The sequence below is a fragment of the Marmota flaviventris genome, chromosome 6 (assembly GCF_047511675.1).
Source record: "Marmota flaviventris isolate mMarFla1 chromosome 6, mMarFla1.hap1, whole genome shotgun sequence".
Classification (NCBI taxonomy): domain Eukaryota; kingdom Metazoa; phylum Chordata; class Mammalia; order Rodentia; family Sciuridae; genus Marmota; species Marmota flaviventris.
The window spans coordinates 14187303-14207297 of NC_092503.1; the positions used below are offsets into that span (position 1 = coordinate 14187303).

The following is a 19995-nucleotide window of genomic DNA, read 5'->3' on the forward strand; positions in this document are numbered from 1 at the left end:
TTATGAATACATGCACACTGCGGTATGGAAAAGAAAATTTGCCTCATGCAAATTGTTAGTTTCAGTAGCCATTGTTCTAAGAGCTGACTGGCATTAGCAATACCCTACAGGTAGGCATTACGACAATTTCCATTTCACGGACAAGGAAACAGAAGCACAAAAAGTTGAAGCAATTTGTCCCAATGTTGTACGACTAAGAGGCAGCAGAAAGAGGACTTGCACTTGTAGCCAAAGTCCCTTGTTCTTAACCCTTACACTGCCTTGTAGGATGGTGCATCAAAGCATTAGTGTGGTTGGTTAACTGCAGGTGGTTCCATGTTTCCTTAATTATACATTTTGTCTAATTTTACATTTTATACGACTATACATTGTTGAATGCACTATATTATAGTTCTAATTTTATATTTAAAAAGGATAATTCTCTTGTTATATCTGTCCTTTTCATCAGACTGTGAGTTCCTTAAGGTAGAAGTTGTTTCTAATTACCATTACTATTCCCACAGCTGGTCCAACCACTGAGTCACCCCATGGAGCCATTCTTGGGTTCCAGGAAACAGTCCCTAGGCCCCACTTGACACAAAACCCAATGCAGAACTACTGTTTTTCCCATTTTACAGATGGGGTAACTAAAAGCAGCTTTGTATTTCAGCACTAGCACAAGAACTGGAATGTAGTAAATCCTAAATTTGAGGTCCAACTCACAAGTAACATTCCATATAATGGGAGATTGCTGTCTTTCTTTATGGCAGAAGAAAAATAAAACTTACAATATGGATATAAAGTAAAAACTCAGAAACTAGAGCCGAGGCAAACCTCAGTCAAACTCAACACAGCCACATGCCCCTGGGGACAGTGCTGAGGGAGGCTGTGTCTCCATGGCAGGGCTGGACACAAGGGAGATGAACTTCAGAGCAGGGATCTGGTTTTTCCATCTCTCTTTCAATCCCAGGGAGCAACAGGAGGAGCAACAGGGCCATTGGAAAGGCCATGCCCACCGGTAGGTCTTCCAGGTAGGTGCTGTCCAATTGGGTTCAGACTTTAAATTTTACAGAAAAGTTTGATTCCCCACTTCTGTTTCTGAGGGTAGTATACATTTACTATTATGCATGCTTTGAATGCTCACTCAATATTCAAAATATCTGGTGGAAAAAGAAAAACCCATTTTAAAAAAACAGAACTTTATTTTTACTTCTGGGCTCAGGACTTTGGTAGGGTTTTTCTTATCTGTTGTTTTTGCTTAGTTTCCTTTGGTTCAAGGCTCAAAACTGTTAAAGTCTACAGTTCACAATGCTGGGCAAAAATACTAAGAATTTTAAAGTCAGCACTTTAAGAATCTGTGGGCATATTATTAAAAAAACATGGATCTACACCTTATTCAAACTTAAGAATACCAATTTATTGTAGAGAACCCACAGAGGGTGTGCCAAAATGGTTGTCAAATCAAAGACCTGAGCGGTGGCATTTCCTTCATTGGTGTCCATGAGCGCAAAACATGATGAGCAGTTTCTCCCCCTGCCGAGGCCTGAACATGAGTGGATAACTCCTCCTGGTATCCAGAACAGACAGGGATTCCCAGTCTCTCTATACCAAATACCTTTTGCCACCTCCCAAGAATTTATAGTAAAACTCCCTGTTTCAGTCTGTTTTCTTTTGCTAACAATACAAATTTGATTAAGTTACAAAGACAAGAGGCCTGTTTTGGTTCATAGTTCAGGTCCAAGGAGAAGGGGCCATATCTGGTTGTAATTTTCCTGCCTACAGGATCCAAAGGCAGCACAGGATATCCTATGGCAAGAGACAGGAAATGCACACACACGTTTGTGCACATTTTTGTGTGTGTTCTCTGCTCTCTCTCTCTGCTTCAAAGCCATTCAATAATGAGGACTCCCACCCTGATGACCTTCTGATCATAAGCACTACCCAAATGCCTCACCCCAATACACTGTAGCTAGATTGAGTTTCTAAACTCTTTTTTTAACCTTTATTGTGTTTATTTTATTTTATTTACGTGATGCCAGGATCAAATCCAGTGCCTCATGCATGCTCGACAAATGCTCTACCTCTGAGCCACAGCCCCAGCCCCAAGTTTCTAAAGGCTTAATCCCTCACAATGGGGACTAAACTCCAACATGAGTTTGGGAGGCAAGAAACCATATCAAACCATAGCATTCAACCCCTTTTTCCCCCAATTCATGTTCTTCTTACATGAAACATACAATCATTCCATCCAAAGAGTCCCAAAGTCTCATCTCATTCTAGTTTTAATTCGAAAGTCCAAAGTCTCATCTGAGATTTAGAGCAAATTTCATCCAGCTATCAGCCTATAACATCACAAGTTATCTACTTCCGGTGTACAATGGCAAGTCAGGCACAGGACACACATTCCCATTTCTAAAGGGAGAAGTAGGAAAGTAGGAAAGAGTAATCAGCCCAAAGTAAGCCAAAACCCAGCAGGAAAGATATAAAGCTTAAGGCTTTAAGCTTAGTATCCTGCACGCACTGTATTGGTTAAGGAAGCCCCCTCCCAGGGTCTTAGGCAGCCCTGTGTGTAAGGCGTTGGGTCACAGATCATGCTTACTCTCTTGGGCTGGCTCTGAATACAGCCTGCAGCTGTCTGCAGTGGATTTTGCATATTGCTGCTAGGTTTCTTCTCTGAGATTCCTGTTTAGGTTCCACAAGGCATTGCCCCACTGGAATCTCTGCCCAGAGGATCTGACTCTAAGGCACACTTTTACCTGGCTTTGTAGGCTTTCCTTTGAAATTTCAAAGGGCAGCATCATGATGTCATAATTCCTGTATCCTGAGCACCGGCAAAACCAGCACAATGTGGACACCACCCAGGTCTGCCACTAGCACAAGTGGTGGAATCCTACAAGGAATAGAATCCCAAAGACTCCGTGGGAAAAGTGTCCCAGGCTCAGTCTCTAAAACAATTTACCCTTATCTGGGCCTGTAATGGGAGAGGTCATCCTAAGATGGCCTCAGGACCTTTTTCTCATTGTCTTGCCATTTATCTGCACCAATTTCTTTAACAAGTGTCATCTTGGCTGCCTCTTAGTTTCTTCTTTCAAATATACTTTTTACTTTTTACTTGGCCATGCTAAGAATTTTGCAAATCTTTCCTTTTGCTCCAAAGTTTCACTCTAAAGCTGACTAAAACAACCAGTAATACCTTTGCCACAGCCTGAATGCTTTGTTGTTTATAAGTCTCCTTTGCCAAAGATACTAGTCTATCACTTTCAAGTTGGGCCTTCCACAGAAGGCCAAATAGAGGTGGAGGGCATGAATACAACACAGTCAAGCTCTTTGCAAGGGTGAAACAAAGATGCCCTTTCCTCTGATCTGCAGTAGGATCCTCATTTCCAATTGAGACTAGTTTCCTAGTCGCCTGTCTTCTGAGCCCTTGCTAGAATTACCGATAATGTTCCACTCATAACATTTGAGGCTTTTTCTAGTATTTTCTTCCAAAACCCTCCAGCCTTCATCCATACCCTTACACTTCCAATGCTGCTTCCACATATTCAAGAACTTGTTACTAATAACAGTCCCATTTCTTGGTACTAATTTTCTGTCTTCATTCACTTTCTGATGCTAATATCACAATGGCACAGACGGGGTAAGTTATAAAGAAAAGAGGCATACATTGGCTTACAGTTTGGTTCACAGGGGAGGGTCCAGGCCTTACTGCTGGCAGAATCCAGAGGCATTGGACAGCAAGAGACAGGCAGTGTGTGTGCACATGTGTGTGTATTATCAGAGCCTCTGAAGTTCAATCATGGGGGCTCCACCTGACCTTATATAACCCCAGTCACCTCCCAAAGGCCCTACCTCCACCTCTATTGTTGGCTTAAGTTCCATTTTCTTCATGCTTCACAATAGGGGTTAAACTTCAGTGTGTCTTTTAGTGGTGACACACTAAAACCAGAATTACAGTCAGTCATTACAGAATTAAAGTCAGTGTAAATAGATAAATTGGGTTGAACTGAGAAAATGGAGGCCAGTTTGGGTCTGGGGAGTTGGAAACTGCCCCTGAGAGATTGAAATGTCAATGTCTTCAGAGATAGAGATCTTCCTCCACCCTTGTCAGGATAACCTGCCCCTGTGGCTAAGGTACCATGTCCCAGGAATTGTCCCTGCCTACTGGGAGTTGTAAAAGTTGTTAATTAATGTGTCCTGGGCTGCTTCCTGCCTGGATCACTCCATTTGGCCCTTCCCCAGTCCATCTGCTTCTCCCTTTTGGCCATCCCACCAGAGCATCTCCTGGGCCTTATCACATATGCAGAAAGGAGAGAGATAAGGGAGAAGAGAGTAGGAGAACAAAGAAAGTCTAGGATATATAACACAGGCAGAACACCCTCATTTCTGGGGATACCAGGATAGCAGGTAGGGCCCCCTTGTCCCTCCCTAAAAAAGCCTGTATTATCCCTTTTTAAATAAATCCTGCTTTATATGCTTTCCAGAGCATGCTTCTCTAATGTTATACTTCAGTATATTTGGAAGCAGCACTCAGTGATAATTGGCTGTATCATATTTGGAGGTCCCACCAAGATCTACACCAAAGTAAGCTCCTCTTCACGCACCCCACATCTGTTTTTGAGGTGCATCTTTCTGTCTTTTTCTTTGTGGAGAATGATAATGGGGGCACCTGTTGGCTACTTATATGCTGTTAGTGCAACCACCATTCTTCAAGACTTGGGGAAAGATTTACTGGCCTAGGCAGCTCCCAATCACTTGTTCTGTGCAGACCGAAGCCACTTCCTACTTTTCTGTCCAGGCCTGGAGAGTAATGGGCATAAGTGCACAGCATCTCTAGTCTTGGTCTACCTCGGATGCGTGGAGGCAGATGAAGGAGCTTGGAACTACTGAGGAATTCTGGCCCAGACCACTCTTGGGTAAATTCCAAAGGTTCCTTCTCCAGATTCCACTCCTCACTGCCCTAAGGGGTATCTAGGATGATAGGTCCATAAGTGGCAGTGAGGGAAAGGGTCTGTTACAACTAGCCTCCATGTGGCCTATACAATACTCTCTGTACCCTTCTCCCAATACCACCCCTCCAGGGTGCTTTCCTTCCCTGGTCAGACACTATCAATTCAGATTAAGCTGAAAACTGTTAGTAAGAAAATACCAATGTCCCCATTGTTTGCATACCTAGCCTTCACTAGCCAGTTAAAATCTCCCCATTACTGTTCCTCTGCTCAAATGTGCTCAATATATTAAAAAAAAAAATCTGCAGGAGGGAGGCATTCTATTTTAAACCAATCCCTCCAATAAACTCCGGGATTGGTTTAAAATAGGGCGTTATGCACCTAACAACCAGTAGATGTTCCCTTATTCTCCAGCGAGTCCTTTAGTCTACAGGGCAAAAAAAATAGGCAAAGAAATGTACAATGTCCTTCTTTTTTTTCAGGGTTTTTTCATAATCAGGAGTTTTATAGTGTCAGGGAGGAAAGCAGTAATGCCCTTAAGTTTGAATCCTCCAAGGATCTCTGGGATAGGGCAAACTGGGACCCTAGCACTTCGACAAAGGAGGCCATAAATAACTTTGGGAAAGCTAGGTGATGAGAGATGGGTTTTCTGGGCCATAGTGAAGCTTAAGCTTAGGGACCCATAGCAAGTGTTAAGATAGTAACTTCACTCTTGACAGTGTGCAGGTCCACCACTAGCCTGCATACTGGGAAATCAAGATGATCAGGAAAAGTGCCTCATTTTCTTATGTTGCCAGGCCTGCCCTCAATAATCTTTGCCACGAGAGGAGAAAGCCTTAAGGAATTACCTACTAAGGGAGAAAAATCAAGGTAACCCCCTCAACTTAAAACAGATAAGAATAAAATTAGGGAGATTTTCAGAGGATCCAGATAAATATATTGAGATGTTTCAGAACTTATGCCAGGTGTCTGACCTCACCTGGAAAGATATTATGCTATTTTTTAACCAAACTTTAAGAAGGAAGCCACCCTAAAAGCAGCTGAACAATTTGGGGGTGACCTACATCTTACCTAAGTCCCAGCAGCACAAACTAGGAACAAACCTAATTATCATCTAGAGCACAGGCAGTTCCCAGAAATGATTCTAACTGGGATCCAAATGATGATCAGGATGCCTGGGAAATTATTACATAAAGCTCTCAGGAAAGTCCTGCTATTTTCATGAAAAGATAAAGGGAGACAATTAAAAGGAAAAAAAAAAAAACACCCTGGATCTTGAATCCATAGAGGTCCACTTACTTTTAAGAGGATAAATTTATCATTCAGTTGGTCCCAGAAATTTGGAGGAAATTACAAAAATGGGCATATGGCCCTGATCGATTCTTAGATGATGTCCTCAAGCTTGCAACTTCTGTTTTTTTATAATAGAGATCAGAAAGGAAAAAAAGAAAGGGAGCATAAAGACAAAAAAAAAGTGTGTGGGGGGTTTAATTAAAGATCATTCAGAAGCTTAATTGGCAGATACTTCTAATGTCCTACAGCAGCCGATATAACACACCCATTTTGGGTGTTCAAAAGCCAAATGGGGAATGGGGCCTAGTGCCGAATAACTAATGAAGAAGTCATTCCCCTCCACCCTATAGTTCCTAATCCATATACTCTGTTATCTGAGATTCTAGCTGATGCTGCTTGGATTACTGTGTTAGATTTACAAGATGCCATTTTCTGTATACTCCTAGACTCTCAACCACAATATCTGTTTGCTTTTGAGGAACCAAATAGTGACTCTCAATTAACCTAGACAGTGTTGCATCAAGGATTTAAAGATAGCCTTCACCTGTTTGGATTAACTCTAGCTAAGTACTTATCAGAATTCAGAGATAAAACATCTGTAATTGTTCTCCAATATGTAGCTGACATCCTTTTTTTTAATGTGCCACCACTCAGGAAAAAAACAAAAGGCCATTACATTAGCTGATAAGGATTATAAAATCTTAAAAAAAAAAAAAAAAAAGAAAGAAAGAAAGCTCAATTATGCCAACAATAAGTTCAATACTTAGGATCACAGCCGTTTAAGGAACAGGCAAGCTAGGACAGGAAGATAACCCCCACAGGACAATATCCTCTACCTGAAACAGTAAGGCAACTCAGAGGCTTCTTAAGATAATTGAATACTGCCTGCTTTGAATTCCTGGTTATGGGCAATTAGCTAAGCCTCTTTACAGCCTCTTTAAAGAAACCCTACACCAAAGAGCAAATACCCTGATGTGGGAACCAGAACATATCAAGACCTTTAAGGCATTAAAAAGGGGCCTTACTCTAAGCCCCTATCCTCAGTCCTTAGTTTACCTACTGAAGAAAATAATTTTTTAATTAATTTTTAAAAATTTATATATGACAGTGGAATGCATTATAATTCTTATTACACATATAGAGCACATTTTTTCATATCTCTGGTTGTTTACAAAGTATATTCACACCAATTTGTGTTTTCATACATGTACTTGGATAAAATTTAACCTGTTTGTCACTGAGAGAAGAAATAGCCCTGGGAGTGATCACACAAAAGAATGGACTTGCTTAACAGTCAATGGTATAGCTCAGTAAGGAGCTTAACATAGTAGGTTCATCCTCAAAAGTAATGGAAATAAGGTATCATGATTTTCTTTTTCTTTTTTTTTTTCCAAAATAAACCTTCTCTATTTTATTTTTTCCCATTTTTTTTTTTTGTTACTGAGGATTGAATCCAAGAGTCCTTGACCACTGAGATAGATAGATGTTACATCCCTACCCCACTCTTTTTTATTTAATTGATTTTATTTTTTTAAATATATGACAGTGCAATGCATTATAATTCTTATTACACATATAAAGCACAATTTTTCATATCTTTGTATATAAAGGAAGAGGAGGTGGGAGGGAAAGAGAGGAGGCAGGGGATTAGCAAGGATGGTGGAATGTGATGGACATCATTATCTAAAGTACATGTATGAAGACACGAATTGGATGTCAACCTACTTTTTATACAAACAGAGATATGAAAAATTGTGATATATATGTGTAATAAGAATTGTAATGTAAAAAATACATGTATAAAGACATGAATTGGTGTGAACATACCGTATATACAAAAGTATCATGATTTTTGATGTCCAAACCTGTCAGATGACCAACTAGAAAAAAAAAATTGGTTAAAATGCCTAAGCATGAGATTTCTGCTCAGAACAGCAATTTCCCTCATCTCCTTCCAGATCTCCTGGAAGGGCTTACATTGAAATGTAAATGGAAGAAGCTTGCAGGCTCAGTAGGAAACTAATCTAAAACCCAAGGGGGAAAAAGAAGTGTCTTTTGCCTGAACTCATGCTAGTCTGAGCAAAAATTATATAATGCTTTACTAAAATAATTAACAGCCATGTCATTTTTTTCTAGGAGCCTGTTCTTAGATTCTTTCTTTCTTTTTTTTTTTTTTTTTTTTTTTTTTTGAGCTCATGATTTTGATCCTACACACCTAGGTTAATGTTTTTGTGATTACTCCTATTTTTTATTCAACTATAGAGTCTTTTGAAACATATCTGAAACATTGCAATGGAGATTCACCTACAAAAAGCTACAAGGTCTTTGCTTTCGTATGTGTGCACAGTGGTGTATCATGTTGTCTGTCTATGTATGTGAGCATCCATATATCATGTACATAATATTAAAATTGATATATAGATAATGAGCACTCACAAATCAAAATTAAAAAATGAATTCAAATACCTTTAATTCATGTGATTTAAAAAGGGTCAATTTAAATTGGGTAAACAAATAAAGGTAAAATGTCTTTAAAATTACTTAACTCACAAGTCTCTCTAGGTGGTCAAAGAATTAATAAAATGTCAATGTCTATAAAATGTCTAACATCCATTGTTTCTAGGACTTTTCTTCAACCAGGAAGAGATGGCAAATACTGTTCAATACACTTGTCTGATATCTTGGTTTTTACAATGAGATAAATAAATTTGATATGTATAGGATTACTCATAAATGTGTTTCTTAGAGACATCTGATTAATTTACAAAGTTAAAATGCTAACTGTTAAATATAACATCAAGTAATCTTAACTCTCTAAGTTCCATAGGGAAACATACTTAAACATTATTGGTGTTTTGATTGGTAAATAAAGGGTTTTTAATTGCTTTGTGTCATAACTAAAGACAAGGTTACTAAAAATTAAGTCCCAACAGGTATAATCCTATACACAAAGGACCTCAAAAGGTTCAACTACACTTCAATTAAAGTCCTATAACTTTAATATATATAAAATATCTCATCTTAGTAAAATGGAGTAATTTATCTAAATTCAGAAATTAACAAGGGTTGTTTCAGAATGTAAATAAAAAGAAGGATCAATGGATAGGAAAGAGAAATTAGAAGGTTCTAGATATAAAAAATATACTTAGTAAAAGGAAAAAGAAAATGCCTCTGGGTAAGAAAGTCTTTGTGTAATGAAATAAACAACATGTGGGTCTAAGTAAGTGATAAGAATGTCTGTGTAAGTAAAGGGAAAATTTCAACAAGTTTGTGTGTAACTAAGTTGGTTTTATATATATATGTGGAACAATCAATTCGGGATTTTTTCCTAAGGTCAAATGTTAATGTACTGATGTAAACCAAAGTTTAATCTATGTGCTAAAATGGCAAGGATTTCTTAAAATATTAATTTACTAATGTTGTTTCTGTTAAGTTTTATTCTTTAGAACAACTAGTCTTGAAGGAATTAAATTTTATATAACTGTGATTAAACAACAATGGTTATTTTGGAGTATTAGATTATATTACAGAGTCTAGATTTTTATTTAAGAGCTAAACTCGATTAATATAAAAACATCAATGTAATGGTGGTGCTGTTACTCTTCTTTGTATATTAAATGTATTCCTATATTCCAGGTATACATGTCTTTAAGGTAGAAGGTTTAAAATAACATTTTTATCAAGCTGGTGTTCTCTGAACTAAAGTTGTCTAGTAATTTTAATTTTAGACTTATAAAGATAACAAATTTTATTGGGAATTTATTTATATCATGTTCGATAACTAGACCTGTTATCAATAAGATATATATACATATATGCTAAAAGTTAAGTCCCAATCGGCATAATGCTATATACAAAAGAACCCTTTTAATTTACATATATGTGTGTATGTGTGTGTGTGTGTACACACACACATACATACAATTTTATGTTACTTTTTTACACTGGGATAAAATTTAAATGTATTTTTAAAAGATAATGAAAGTCTGATCTATTCAAAGGTTAATATTGTAAAATATAAAACCATTTTGCCACTTCTACAAAAAGAAGGTTAAAAGTTCTCTTAGCCTTTCTTTAATTCATTTTTACATGTAATATCATATTATGTTAGCTAACATTCATATAGACGCAAGAAATAATATGTAACGTTTGTAAAATGATATTTAAGAAAGAGGCAAAGATCAGCTTCAGAACTAGAACACTTAAGATTTTTGAGGAGCCCTGCCTTACTGAAATAAGGCTCTGCCTCCAACCTTACTGCATGTTCAAATATTTCCAAAGTAGGCCAGACTTCAGTTCATTTAAAATTGTGTTCAAAAGATTGATTTTTGATATAAAGATTATTGTGATCTCAAACAGAATATAATGAATAAATCAGCCAAAATTCAAGATAACTGTTGCACAAATTAATTGTGTTTTTTACTCTTGTTAATTCCATTTTGTATTTTCCTTGTAAACTCTATAATTATTACCTATTAATGCTTTGCAGACATACTGTTTCAAGATCACACAACCTGGGTTAATTTAAGATAATAAACCATCACCCACAGGATAATGCAGACCCCAATTAAATAAAAGGGGTAAATGACTGTGAAGTTATAAACCTTAAAGTTAAAGCAAAATACTCTCATTTTAAGACTAATGAAACTGGCCTACTAGATATTTAAAATCAAGACTTAAAAATTAAAGTTAAATTGAAAGAACCAAGAAAACCAATATTTGGCTCTTGCCATCTCAGTTAGCCTAAACCAGGGAACAGGTAACTTTCTAAAGAGCTTTGCAACTCTGGGACACATGGTCTCCCCGTCAGTGAGATTAATGAGACCACTGGAGAAGGAAAATCCAATCAGTGCACTTGCTATGAAGAGGGGGTCATTGGAGAAGGGAGACATCCCTGATGCTTCCAAGGGAAGCCACATGGTCAATGAGACCTCAACCCATCTTAGGGCAAATGTCATTAGCCGAGGTAAGAAGCTGCTCTCAAGCTCCCCCATGAGTGACCCTGTAGGAACTCTGCTGACTTTTAACAACAGATAGGAATAAGATCAATTTGACCAGCTTGATCTTAAATATCTAGCAGAAATAGTTAAAACCAAAACACAACCACTCCTGGGCATTAAAAAAAAAAAAGCAATGGTTAAATGTAACTTAAGATATACACTTGTGTTAGCCCCTAAGAATAAATAAGACTGGAGGCTACAAAAGAGAGATTTTCAGGCAGGAATGCCTGATAACTATCAAGAGAACCTGCCAAAGCCAGGATTTTTTTGTAAGTTTAAGGCCTAGAGCTCTTCCTAACCTCCTACACAGGTAGGCTTAATCAGTGTTTGCTAGCATGGTTATCTAGCCTTAAGTAACAGAAAAAAAGAGATCTCTACTAAACACAGAGGTCATCATACCAATAAAATCATCTTTTCCAAAAATCAGCTGACATTAAATAGCTTACCTACATCTTATGAAGATGGACATCTGTGATATTAAAAGTTAAGTATTGTGTTTACATTCCTGATAACTCTGGCAATGTTAAAGATTTATATTCCCAAATAAAGGCCTTGTCGTGTCTGGCCTTGTTATAGGGGACAACTTCTTAGCTCTTGTACCTCCTGGTGAGAGATTATTGATTTCTAAAGCAACTTCATGATATTCATTGACATGTTCCAGATGCTGCAACACTCATTTTGTGTTAATCTCATTTCAGTATTCATATATTTTTGTTTCTATCTCATAGAATCACCCATCCCCAGGTGACCCTACAACCTGTTCTTTACAACCAGACTTTTACCACGGACTTCTCAACCAGCCCAATTTCTAAAAGGTAACTCCTAACTGCTTGTCCCACTCCACGCCACCCCCTCTCAGCTCCAAGCAGCCAGAGAGGTCCCATTTCATTACAACAGTAAGGAGCTCCTAAAATTGGATGGGGGAATGAAGCTAGAATCAAAGACAAGCAAATTGGGTAAATAGGTAAATTGGGTCCGATGAGAGAAGGGAGGACAATTTGGGTCTGGGAAGTTGGAAACTGCCCCTGAAGGATTGAAGTGTTAATGCCTTCAGAGCCCTTCCTCTACGCTTAACAAGATAACCTGCCCTTGCTCCATGGAACCTGTAACATTGTAAAATGATATTTGCTAAGATAACCTGTCCCGAGAATTGTCCCCGCCTACAAGGAGTTGTAGAAGTTGTTAATTAATGTGTCCTCCTGGGCTGCTTCCTGCCTGGATCACTCCATTTGGCCCTTCCCCAAGTCCATCTGCTTCTCCCTTTTGGCCATCCCACCAGAGTATCTCCTGGGCCTAGTCACGTATGCAGGAAGGACAGAGATAAGGGGGAAGAGAGCAGGAGAACAAAGAAAGTCTAGGATATATACAACAGGCAGAACACCCTCACTTCTTGGGATACCAGGATAGCACCTATGCCCCACTTGTCCTTCCCTGGAGAAGACTGTAGTAGCCCTTTTAAAATAAACCCGGCTTTATATGCTTTCCTCAGCATGCTTCTCTGATGTTATACTTCAACATGTGAGGAAGCAGGACTCATCGCCAATTACCAGCGGTATCAACACCATATTCAAATCATAGCACTCCTTAGGTTTCCCCAGGCTACAGGCACTTGGTTGGTTCCCAGTTCTCAGACCCTCCAGGAGAACTTTGAAGGACCAAACCTACCCCATCTCAAGGGCATCCTTCTTCTGAGACTGAGCTTTTCATTCCAAATGAGAAGTGAAATCCTGCCTCAGAATTTTCTGGAGGAATTCACTTATTATCTGCTGAGAAAAGCAGAGTAATTTATTTCATGGAGCCCAGAGCCAGGGTATTTGTATTTGGAGACCTGGGATTAAACACTCTTGCATTCATGGGCATCTCCCACATGCTGCAAGCAAGTGTAAGATGCCACATGGACTGTGTGGCCAGGCTCTCAATTGTCACAACAGCTGAGTGAGTGTCACTCGGGACTGTTTTACACACTGGCTTCAGGGAAGTAACTTATCAAAGGGCCTCTATTACTACCCCTTCAAGTAAGTGGTGGCATCCTTTGTATTGAGTTCCAGTCCTCTCTGATGACAAAGATCATGCGATGTCACATTTTCAGGAGGTGGCCATGAGGCTTATTTAAAGCCACACTGGAATTTGGTAATAGGTGAAGGCTCCAAAAGTTGAGTTGCTGCCTGCACAATCCAGTCAGCCAGAGAGGAGACAATGAACCACTTAATAACTGTGAAGTGCCACTCATTTCAAAATAATGACAATAAGCAGGCTCCCTGGAGAGGAAGCTTGGCATTACAGAGAACACAGAGATAATATAATCAAATCTTTTTCAATGGAACAACAATGGGCATCCTTGGCAATGTGCCCATTTGTGATTTCCAACGCTTCTTCCTCAGAAACCTTTAATTGTTGAGAATCAATGATCCTCAATGTTTACAGTCAACATGTTTAAAAAAATGTTCTTTCATCTAAATATAGGGACCCTCTGAATTACTGTATTACTTCTAAACTTAAAAACATAAATGCTCTGAGTGACTGTCTAATAACACAGAACAAGTGCAAATGATCCAGGTCTGGAGAGCTGGAATATTCTTTGTGATAGAACTTGTTAAATTTAATTGTGGGAGAGCTGAGTGAGGTGGCTCATGCCTGTAATTCCAGCGGCTTGAGAGGTTGAGAAAGGAGAATTGAGAGTTCAGAGCCAACCTCAGCAATTTAGTGAGGCCCTACGCTACTCAGAGAAACCCTGTCTCTAAATAAAATATAAAACGGGGCTGGGGATATGGCTCAGTGGTTAAGAACCCTGGGGTCAATCCCTGGTATAATAATAATAATAATAATAATAATAATAATAATAATAAATTGTGAAAGAAATGCTTCCTTGACCAGAGTGTGGCTACTGATGAAGACAGAAAAGGCGCTTGAATGCCATGAGTTCAACATCACGTGCTTGACTTCAGGACACCATGGTGGCCAGGTACACAGTCAAAATAGTCTAACAGTTTTAAGTTTATGTCCACTATATCTGCTCCTGTTCAACATTCCCTTGCTTCACTAGGGTACACACTTTAGAAATCCTGCCATATCCTTTCTAGCATTCTGTTTTCCCTTACATTTCACCTTCAGTTTTTAAGAGTCTGTGGACTTTGGCTCTCATCCCTCATTATTCCATTAACTGAAAGAGAAATATTGTCCAAAGGTCAGTTCAGGTAAGGCCTTCCAGGACAAGATGTCCTGTTAATGGTGTTTTGGGGAACCAGCAGCACATGGAGAGGACTTCCGGGTGGCGGGAGTTGGTTTGTGGGCCAGGAGAAGAAAAAGGCCCTACAGAGAGACGAACACCCAGGAGCTAGAATCAGGAATCTGAGACCAGCTCTCCAGGCTCGAGCTGGATAATGTTTCCAAGGAGCAAAGTGAATGAGGCTCTTCAGAATAAATATGTAGAATTGTGATCAAAAAGTGTTCCAGAAAGGGAGGAAATAATTATTAAATTAAATTTCAGACCAAACAAAGCAAACTTTCATTAGAGATTATAGATATATGCATATAAAACTTGGATACATGGATTTTTCTGAGTTATGAAAAAGGCTTTTTAAAAAGGTGGAGTTCTGACTGGGTGTGGATTCTGAAAGTTAAGAGAAGACAGGATGGATGGTGAATGAGCTGTGGTGATTCTGCACTGAGGCCCATAGCTTCATTAAGCTTTCAACACTAAAGTTCAATCACAATCAGTTATTACTCTTAAGATAAATCTCACTCTAACTTTTTCTAAACATAATTAATTAGCACAGTTGTTTAAAGCTTCAGGGTAACCCTCACAGCCTCTACTACTTTACCTCCAGGTTCCTGCATTTCTTTCATAAGCCTTTCAACTACAATATTTCATTGCATTGCAAAAATACAGTAATCCACTCCGTGTAGGCCAGGTTCTCATGGGCAATGAGGACGCAACTCCTAACTGAGGACACTATGTCCCAAGAACTGCTTTATACATTTTCCACAGCATTTCTTCCTTACCCACAGCAGCAGCATAGGGACATCACTTTTTCCTCTTAATTATTCGATATTATCTGGAGCTTAATCCTCCAAAAAAGAATGATATATTTCAGAATGGTAGGAAAATGCTGGGGAAAAAAATAAGGACTTTCAAGGTTCTCCAGGCCATGTTCAGCAAATAAGCATCTATTAAACGACTGAATGGTGCAATATATGTTGACAATCTAAAGACCATGAGGAATACAAAAATGGTATGAATAGTTCATGCAAGAATTAGGAAATACATGCACACAGAACCAGAGAATAGGTTAAAGTGAAAAGCTGAAAGAAAAAGAAAAGTCATAAAACTGTGATATTCATTTTGGTATATTTGGCACAAAGATCACAGTGGGGATTCACTAAGCATTGGATTGTTGAATAAGTGAATGAAATTATTGATTAAAGAAATGAAATTACCCGATTAATTAAATGGTAAATTTTTCAGTATTGACACAGACTAGAGAAAGAAGATGCATTATGAACTGAGCACTAGAAAGATTTCCCAAGTAAGAAGGGATCTGAACTAGGTCTAGAAGAAAGCAAAATATCTGATCGCTCCTGGGGAAGATGGGAAGTCACCTGGGTGGAAGGAAGACCGTGGATAGGCACAGGGCTGCCTCCTCAGTCTCCTCTCCCAGCTCCAACACCCCAACCTTCCTCTACTCCTGCTCCTTAAGTGGCTGTGCCCTGAGCTCATCTGCTCTGTTCTTATTCACCCTCCTCCTGAGTTCAGCCCAGCTAGTTCTTTGAAGTCTTGAAGCTGGTACAGATTCTGTTACAGCATCTTTGGTTTAACCAGGATTGCCTTTGTCCTTCAGTGCAGAAAAACAGTGCTTGCCCGATGTATGATTCCAGTCTTTTGCAAGCAAAACAATAAGTTATTCTAAATGAGGCGAGAATCGTGATTGATATCTTCTCCCAAGCTGCTGTGAATTTCTGGCCTTTAGAGAATTCCAGGAAGATGTTCCTGGCAGGTCCTCACAGTAACCCTTCAATTCTCCTTGTGTCTCTGCTCCAAAATCAGGGCCAACGTGAACACGGCCTTGTCAGACTTTTGACAGGCCCATGACACAAAACCTTAGGCTCCTCCGTATGCTGGGGATTTGCTGCCCAGGCCTAGGAAGCTATCTTCTAATTCAGGTTTTCTGAACACTTCCAGTGTGGCTTCTGTCAGAGGCTCTTGGAATCAGAGTAGCTTTGTAATTTGTCTCATGATAGGTAAGATGTTACCCGAACAAAACCATGAACTAGTTAGGTTTTTAGAAAAATCTTTCCCCTCCATTGTGTGTGTGCACGGGGAACCATTGATGGTGGTATTCTTCCAATGACAGGTTGCTTTCTTTACTCAGAAAAAGGCTCCCAATAACATACCATTGTGTTTCAGAGGCTGTCCACTTTGATTCTGCTTTGATGGGGACAATATGAGACACCAGGAGCTGTGTCTGCTTTTCCAAAACAGCTCACTTTTGTGTTGAGAAGAGTGGTTTCACTTGTGACAGGGTTGAGAGACTACTTTCTGCTCTGTTCCTGCTCCCTTGAGCCAGCAGCACCGTCCTTGATGGGAAAGACAAGCTGCCAAGCTGCTGCACTGTTATCTCATGAAAAAGAAAACTATAAATTCTATCAACATTATAGGGCCTCGTATTTCCAAAACAGTGTTCCAGCCCTTCAAGAGCCAGCAAGCACACAGAGGATACTAAGAAATGAAGGAACAAGGACAGGGTATAAAACTTGCATGACAAGGAGTCAGATGGAAAGGGCCAAATCCTGCCATGAAAAATTCAGTATTGAGGTTCTAGGGCCAGTCTTTGAGTAAAAACGTTCCAGTGAAGGCTGAACGTTTTTCTCCCTGGGTTATAACTGAAAGTTTTTCTCCATGGATTTTAAAAATCCTTGGTCTATGAATCTAATGTTTTGGTGGTAATATTATGACTTTTTTTTCTTTTTTTTACCAAATGTTTAAAAAAATAATAAAACCCACACTGTCCTAGGAACAGAAACAATCAAAATTCAGGAAAAGGCTATCTGGATCCGAAGGAGGTATTTTTTCATTACTAAGAGCAGATAAATCACAGGTGTTGATTCTACAACTCTGAGTAATGCCACTTCCTGTCTGGGGTATCCTTCCCTGATTATGAATTTTGGGTTTTATTTTTCAGTGCTGGGGACAGAATGTATGGCCTCACACACGCTAGGCAAGCACTCTACCTCTGAGCTACACTCCCAGCCCTTTTATGTTTTGTTTTGAGCCATAGACTAAGTTGCCTGGGCTAGTCTCAAACTTGTACTCCTCCTGCCTCAGCCTCCTGAGGAGTTGGGATAGCAGGTGTGCACCACCACACCCAGCCTCTTTCCTGGTTAAAGAGGGAAATAAGTCCCAACACTTGTTAGGCCCGCTTTCCCTGAAGTTAGCAGATTTCCCACATGAAAGCTCTGCGTGTGTGCCAGCCCTCCACCAAAGGAGGAGCAGGTTCAGGACCTGGCACTGTGCAGCCGAGTGGCACTGCTCCCAGAACTCTCATCCAATAAAGAGCCATTGTGGGATCTGCACCCTTCAATGTACAGGACAAATGACTCAAATGAATAGGCACAATGCTTGTGAGTGAGACCCGAAACTTGAATGGGGTGGTAATCACTTCCTCCGAACAGACCACAGTATCTTCCAGGGAACTTCACTCTGTAACGCAGTCCTTGCCTCCTGTGATAGTACCGATTTCCATTTTTTAGTTGATAAGTGAGCATGATTACTGTGGGAATCATTAAGCAGTGAGTTGCTAGCACTGGGGGGCCAGAGAAGTGGAAAATTGTTTGGGGAGATGGGATGGGATTGGCATTCCTCAGGGAGAGACAAGAAAGACAAGGAAGTGCTGTTATTTGATCAAACGGACTGTGAGAGGTAATGGTGTAAGGAACTAAATTGGACCTGAGGCTTCAAAATAACTATGATTTCACCCTAAGAATGACGTAGGAGGCACAAAGTAGGGCTGGGGGCGTTCAGTCCCCACTCAAGGTATCCACTGAGCAAGTGGCATTCAATTGAGGGCTTCCAGTCCCTGAGGCTATAGACCTAGTTCTTGACCCACACATGAAGGGGGCTGGGAGGAGTAAGCGTGTTAATTCAGGCTGAGCCATCTTTTCCATCTGGGTGGCCTGTGGTGACTCCATGCCACGGCCAGCCTCACTGTAGAAAAACAGAAAAGCAAAGCCAAACCATTGCTACTCTCAGCTAAGCTTTCTCAAGTACATAAATAGGACGGGACAGCAAGAGTAGACTTCATGGGCAGGTGAAAAATGCTCTTGCTGCTGCATTCCATGATGCTCAGTTTTAGTAGCTGGTTTATTTAAGCTAATTTAATCCATTTTAACCAGAAACATGATCTGTCTCAAATAACTGTCTTTATTACCTGGAGTTGGAAATAGTCATAATTTTTCTTCTTAGGGTTCCTGGGGTTGGAACCCAGAGCTTTGCACATGCTAAGCACACACTGTACCATTGAGTTGCAATCCCCCCAGCCTACAGATCACAACTTCTTATTAGTGCCTCTTGGTCTGCTTACTTCTGACATGCATAACTCTCAATGAATATATATTACCTACATCCACCATTTTTAATTTTTTAAATCCCTAACTCTGAGAAAGGATGCGCATGTTTCAACCAAAAGGCCATTTGATTGTCCGTTATCATTTTCACTTTTAATATTTGACTAACATTGTTCTAGCTTCCCAAGAAACTTACAATGATGATGGGTTATTTTTAAACATGCATAATGTCTTTCCATTTATGACATCATGACCTTGGAGTGGGTAGATCATATCTTGCTAAAAAGTACAAACAGATATTTCTTCCAATAATCCAGCATTAAGTTCTCACATGTCATCAACTCACCAGAATTAAGCAAAATGATAGATTTGAGGCACACAAATTCCTCTCCCTGCAGATTCATCATACGGAACCGGGTCGACGTAGCCAGCAACATGTCAAAGATCTCCACCATGCCCTCTACACATTTACCCTGATTCCTACAAAAACAAATTTTTAGAAGCATTAAAGGACAAGAAAGTTTCTGCAAAACCCCAAATTACATTTATAAAAAGCTACCGACTCCAAATCTGTAATAAAAACCTGCAGCCCATCCTCTTAATGGAACATGGACATTCATTTGAATTCCAGAAGGCAAGACAAGCAAAGATTTTTCCATCAATAAACATCTTCACTTCAAATTCCTAGAAAAGGTGTTTAGTTGCCAAATCTACGACATTAAATGTGGAGTTCTTCAATCTATAGTAACTGAAAATAATTAAGATTCAGGCAATTTTTTTTTCTAATACAGTTTATTGCTCTGTTACTGTATTCTAGATATTGTAGTAGTTATGAGAATAAAAGGGGAGGGTTTGCCCTCAAGATGCTCGTGACCTTCAAGTAATATACCAATGTGCCAAGAAGTTTACTATGGTGTGAGTCTGGGCTGGATCATTGGTGTTATAAAGGACTGTGGGGAAGAATGTACCTAGGAAGTGACATTTGAGTTAACCATAAGAGAATGTAGGATTTCCTCAAGTAAGTATGTGAATGCATAACTAGAAGAAAGTCCTACACAGAAAGAGAGCAGCAGGAAAGAACATAGAGTGGTGGCTGTAGGTGATGAGGTAGGCCTGTGTAGCTGATGAAGCTTCTCCTATACCATCAAAAGAAATTCAGGCCTTCTCCCCTTCCAACAGAAACTTGGCGTCAAGGATTTCACCTTAGTGGCTGCAAC

At 39.5% G+C, this 19995-nt stretch overlaps 1 protein-coding gene across 4 annotated transcripts in view; it reads right to left on the reverse strand.

Moving 5' to 3' along the window:
- The window catches only part of Esr1 (estrogen receptor 1), a 387036-nt gene that overhangs the window by 23948 nt on the left and 343093 nt on the right, over positions 1 to 19995 (reverse strand). For all 4 annotated transcript variants that reach the window (XM_071612909.1, XM_071612910.1, XM_071612908.1 and 1 more), the window contains exon 7: positions 19125 to 19258. In XM_071612909.1, coding sequence (XP_071469010.1) covers positions 19125 to 19258 — 134 coding nt within the window. The remainder of the gene's footprint in view (positions 1 to 19124; positions 19259 to 19995) is intronic.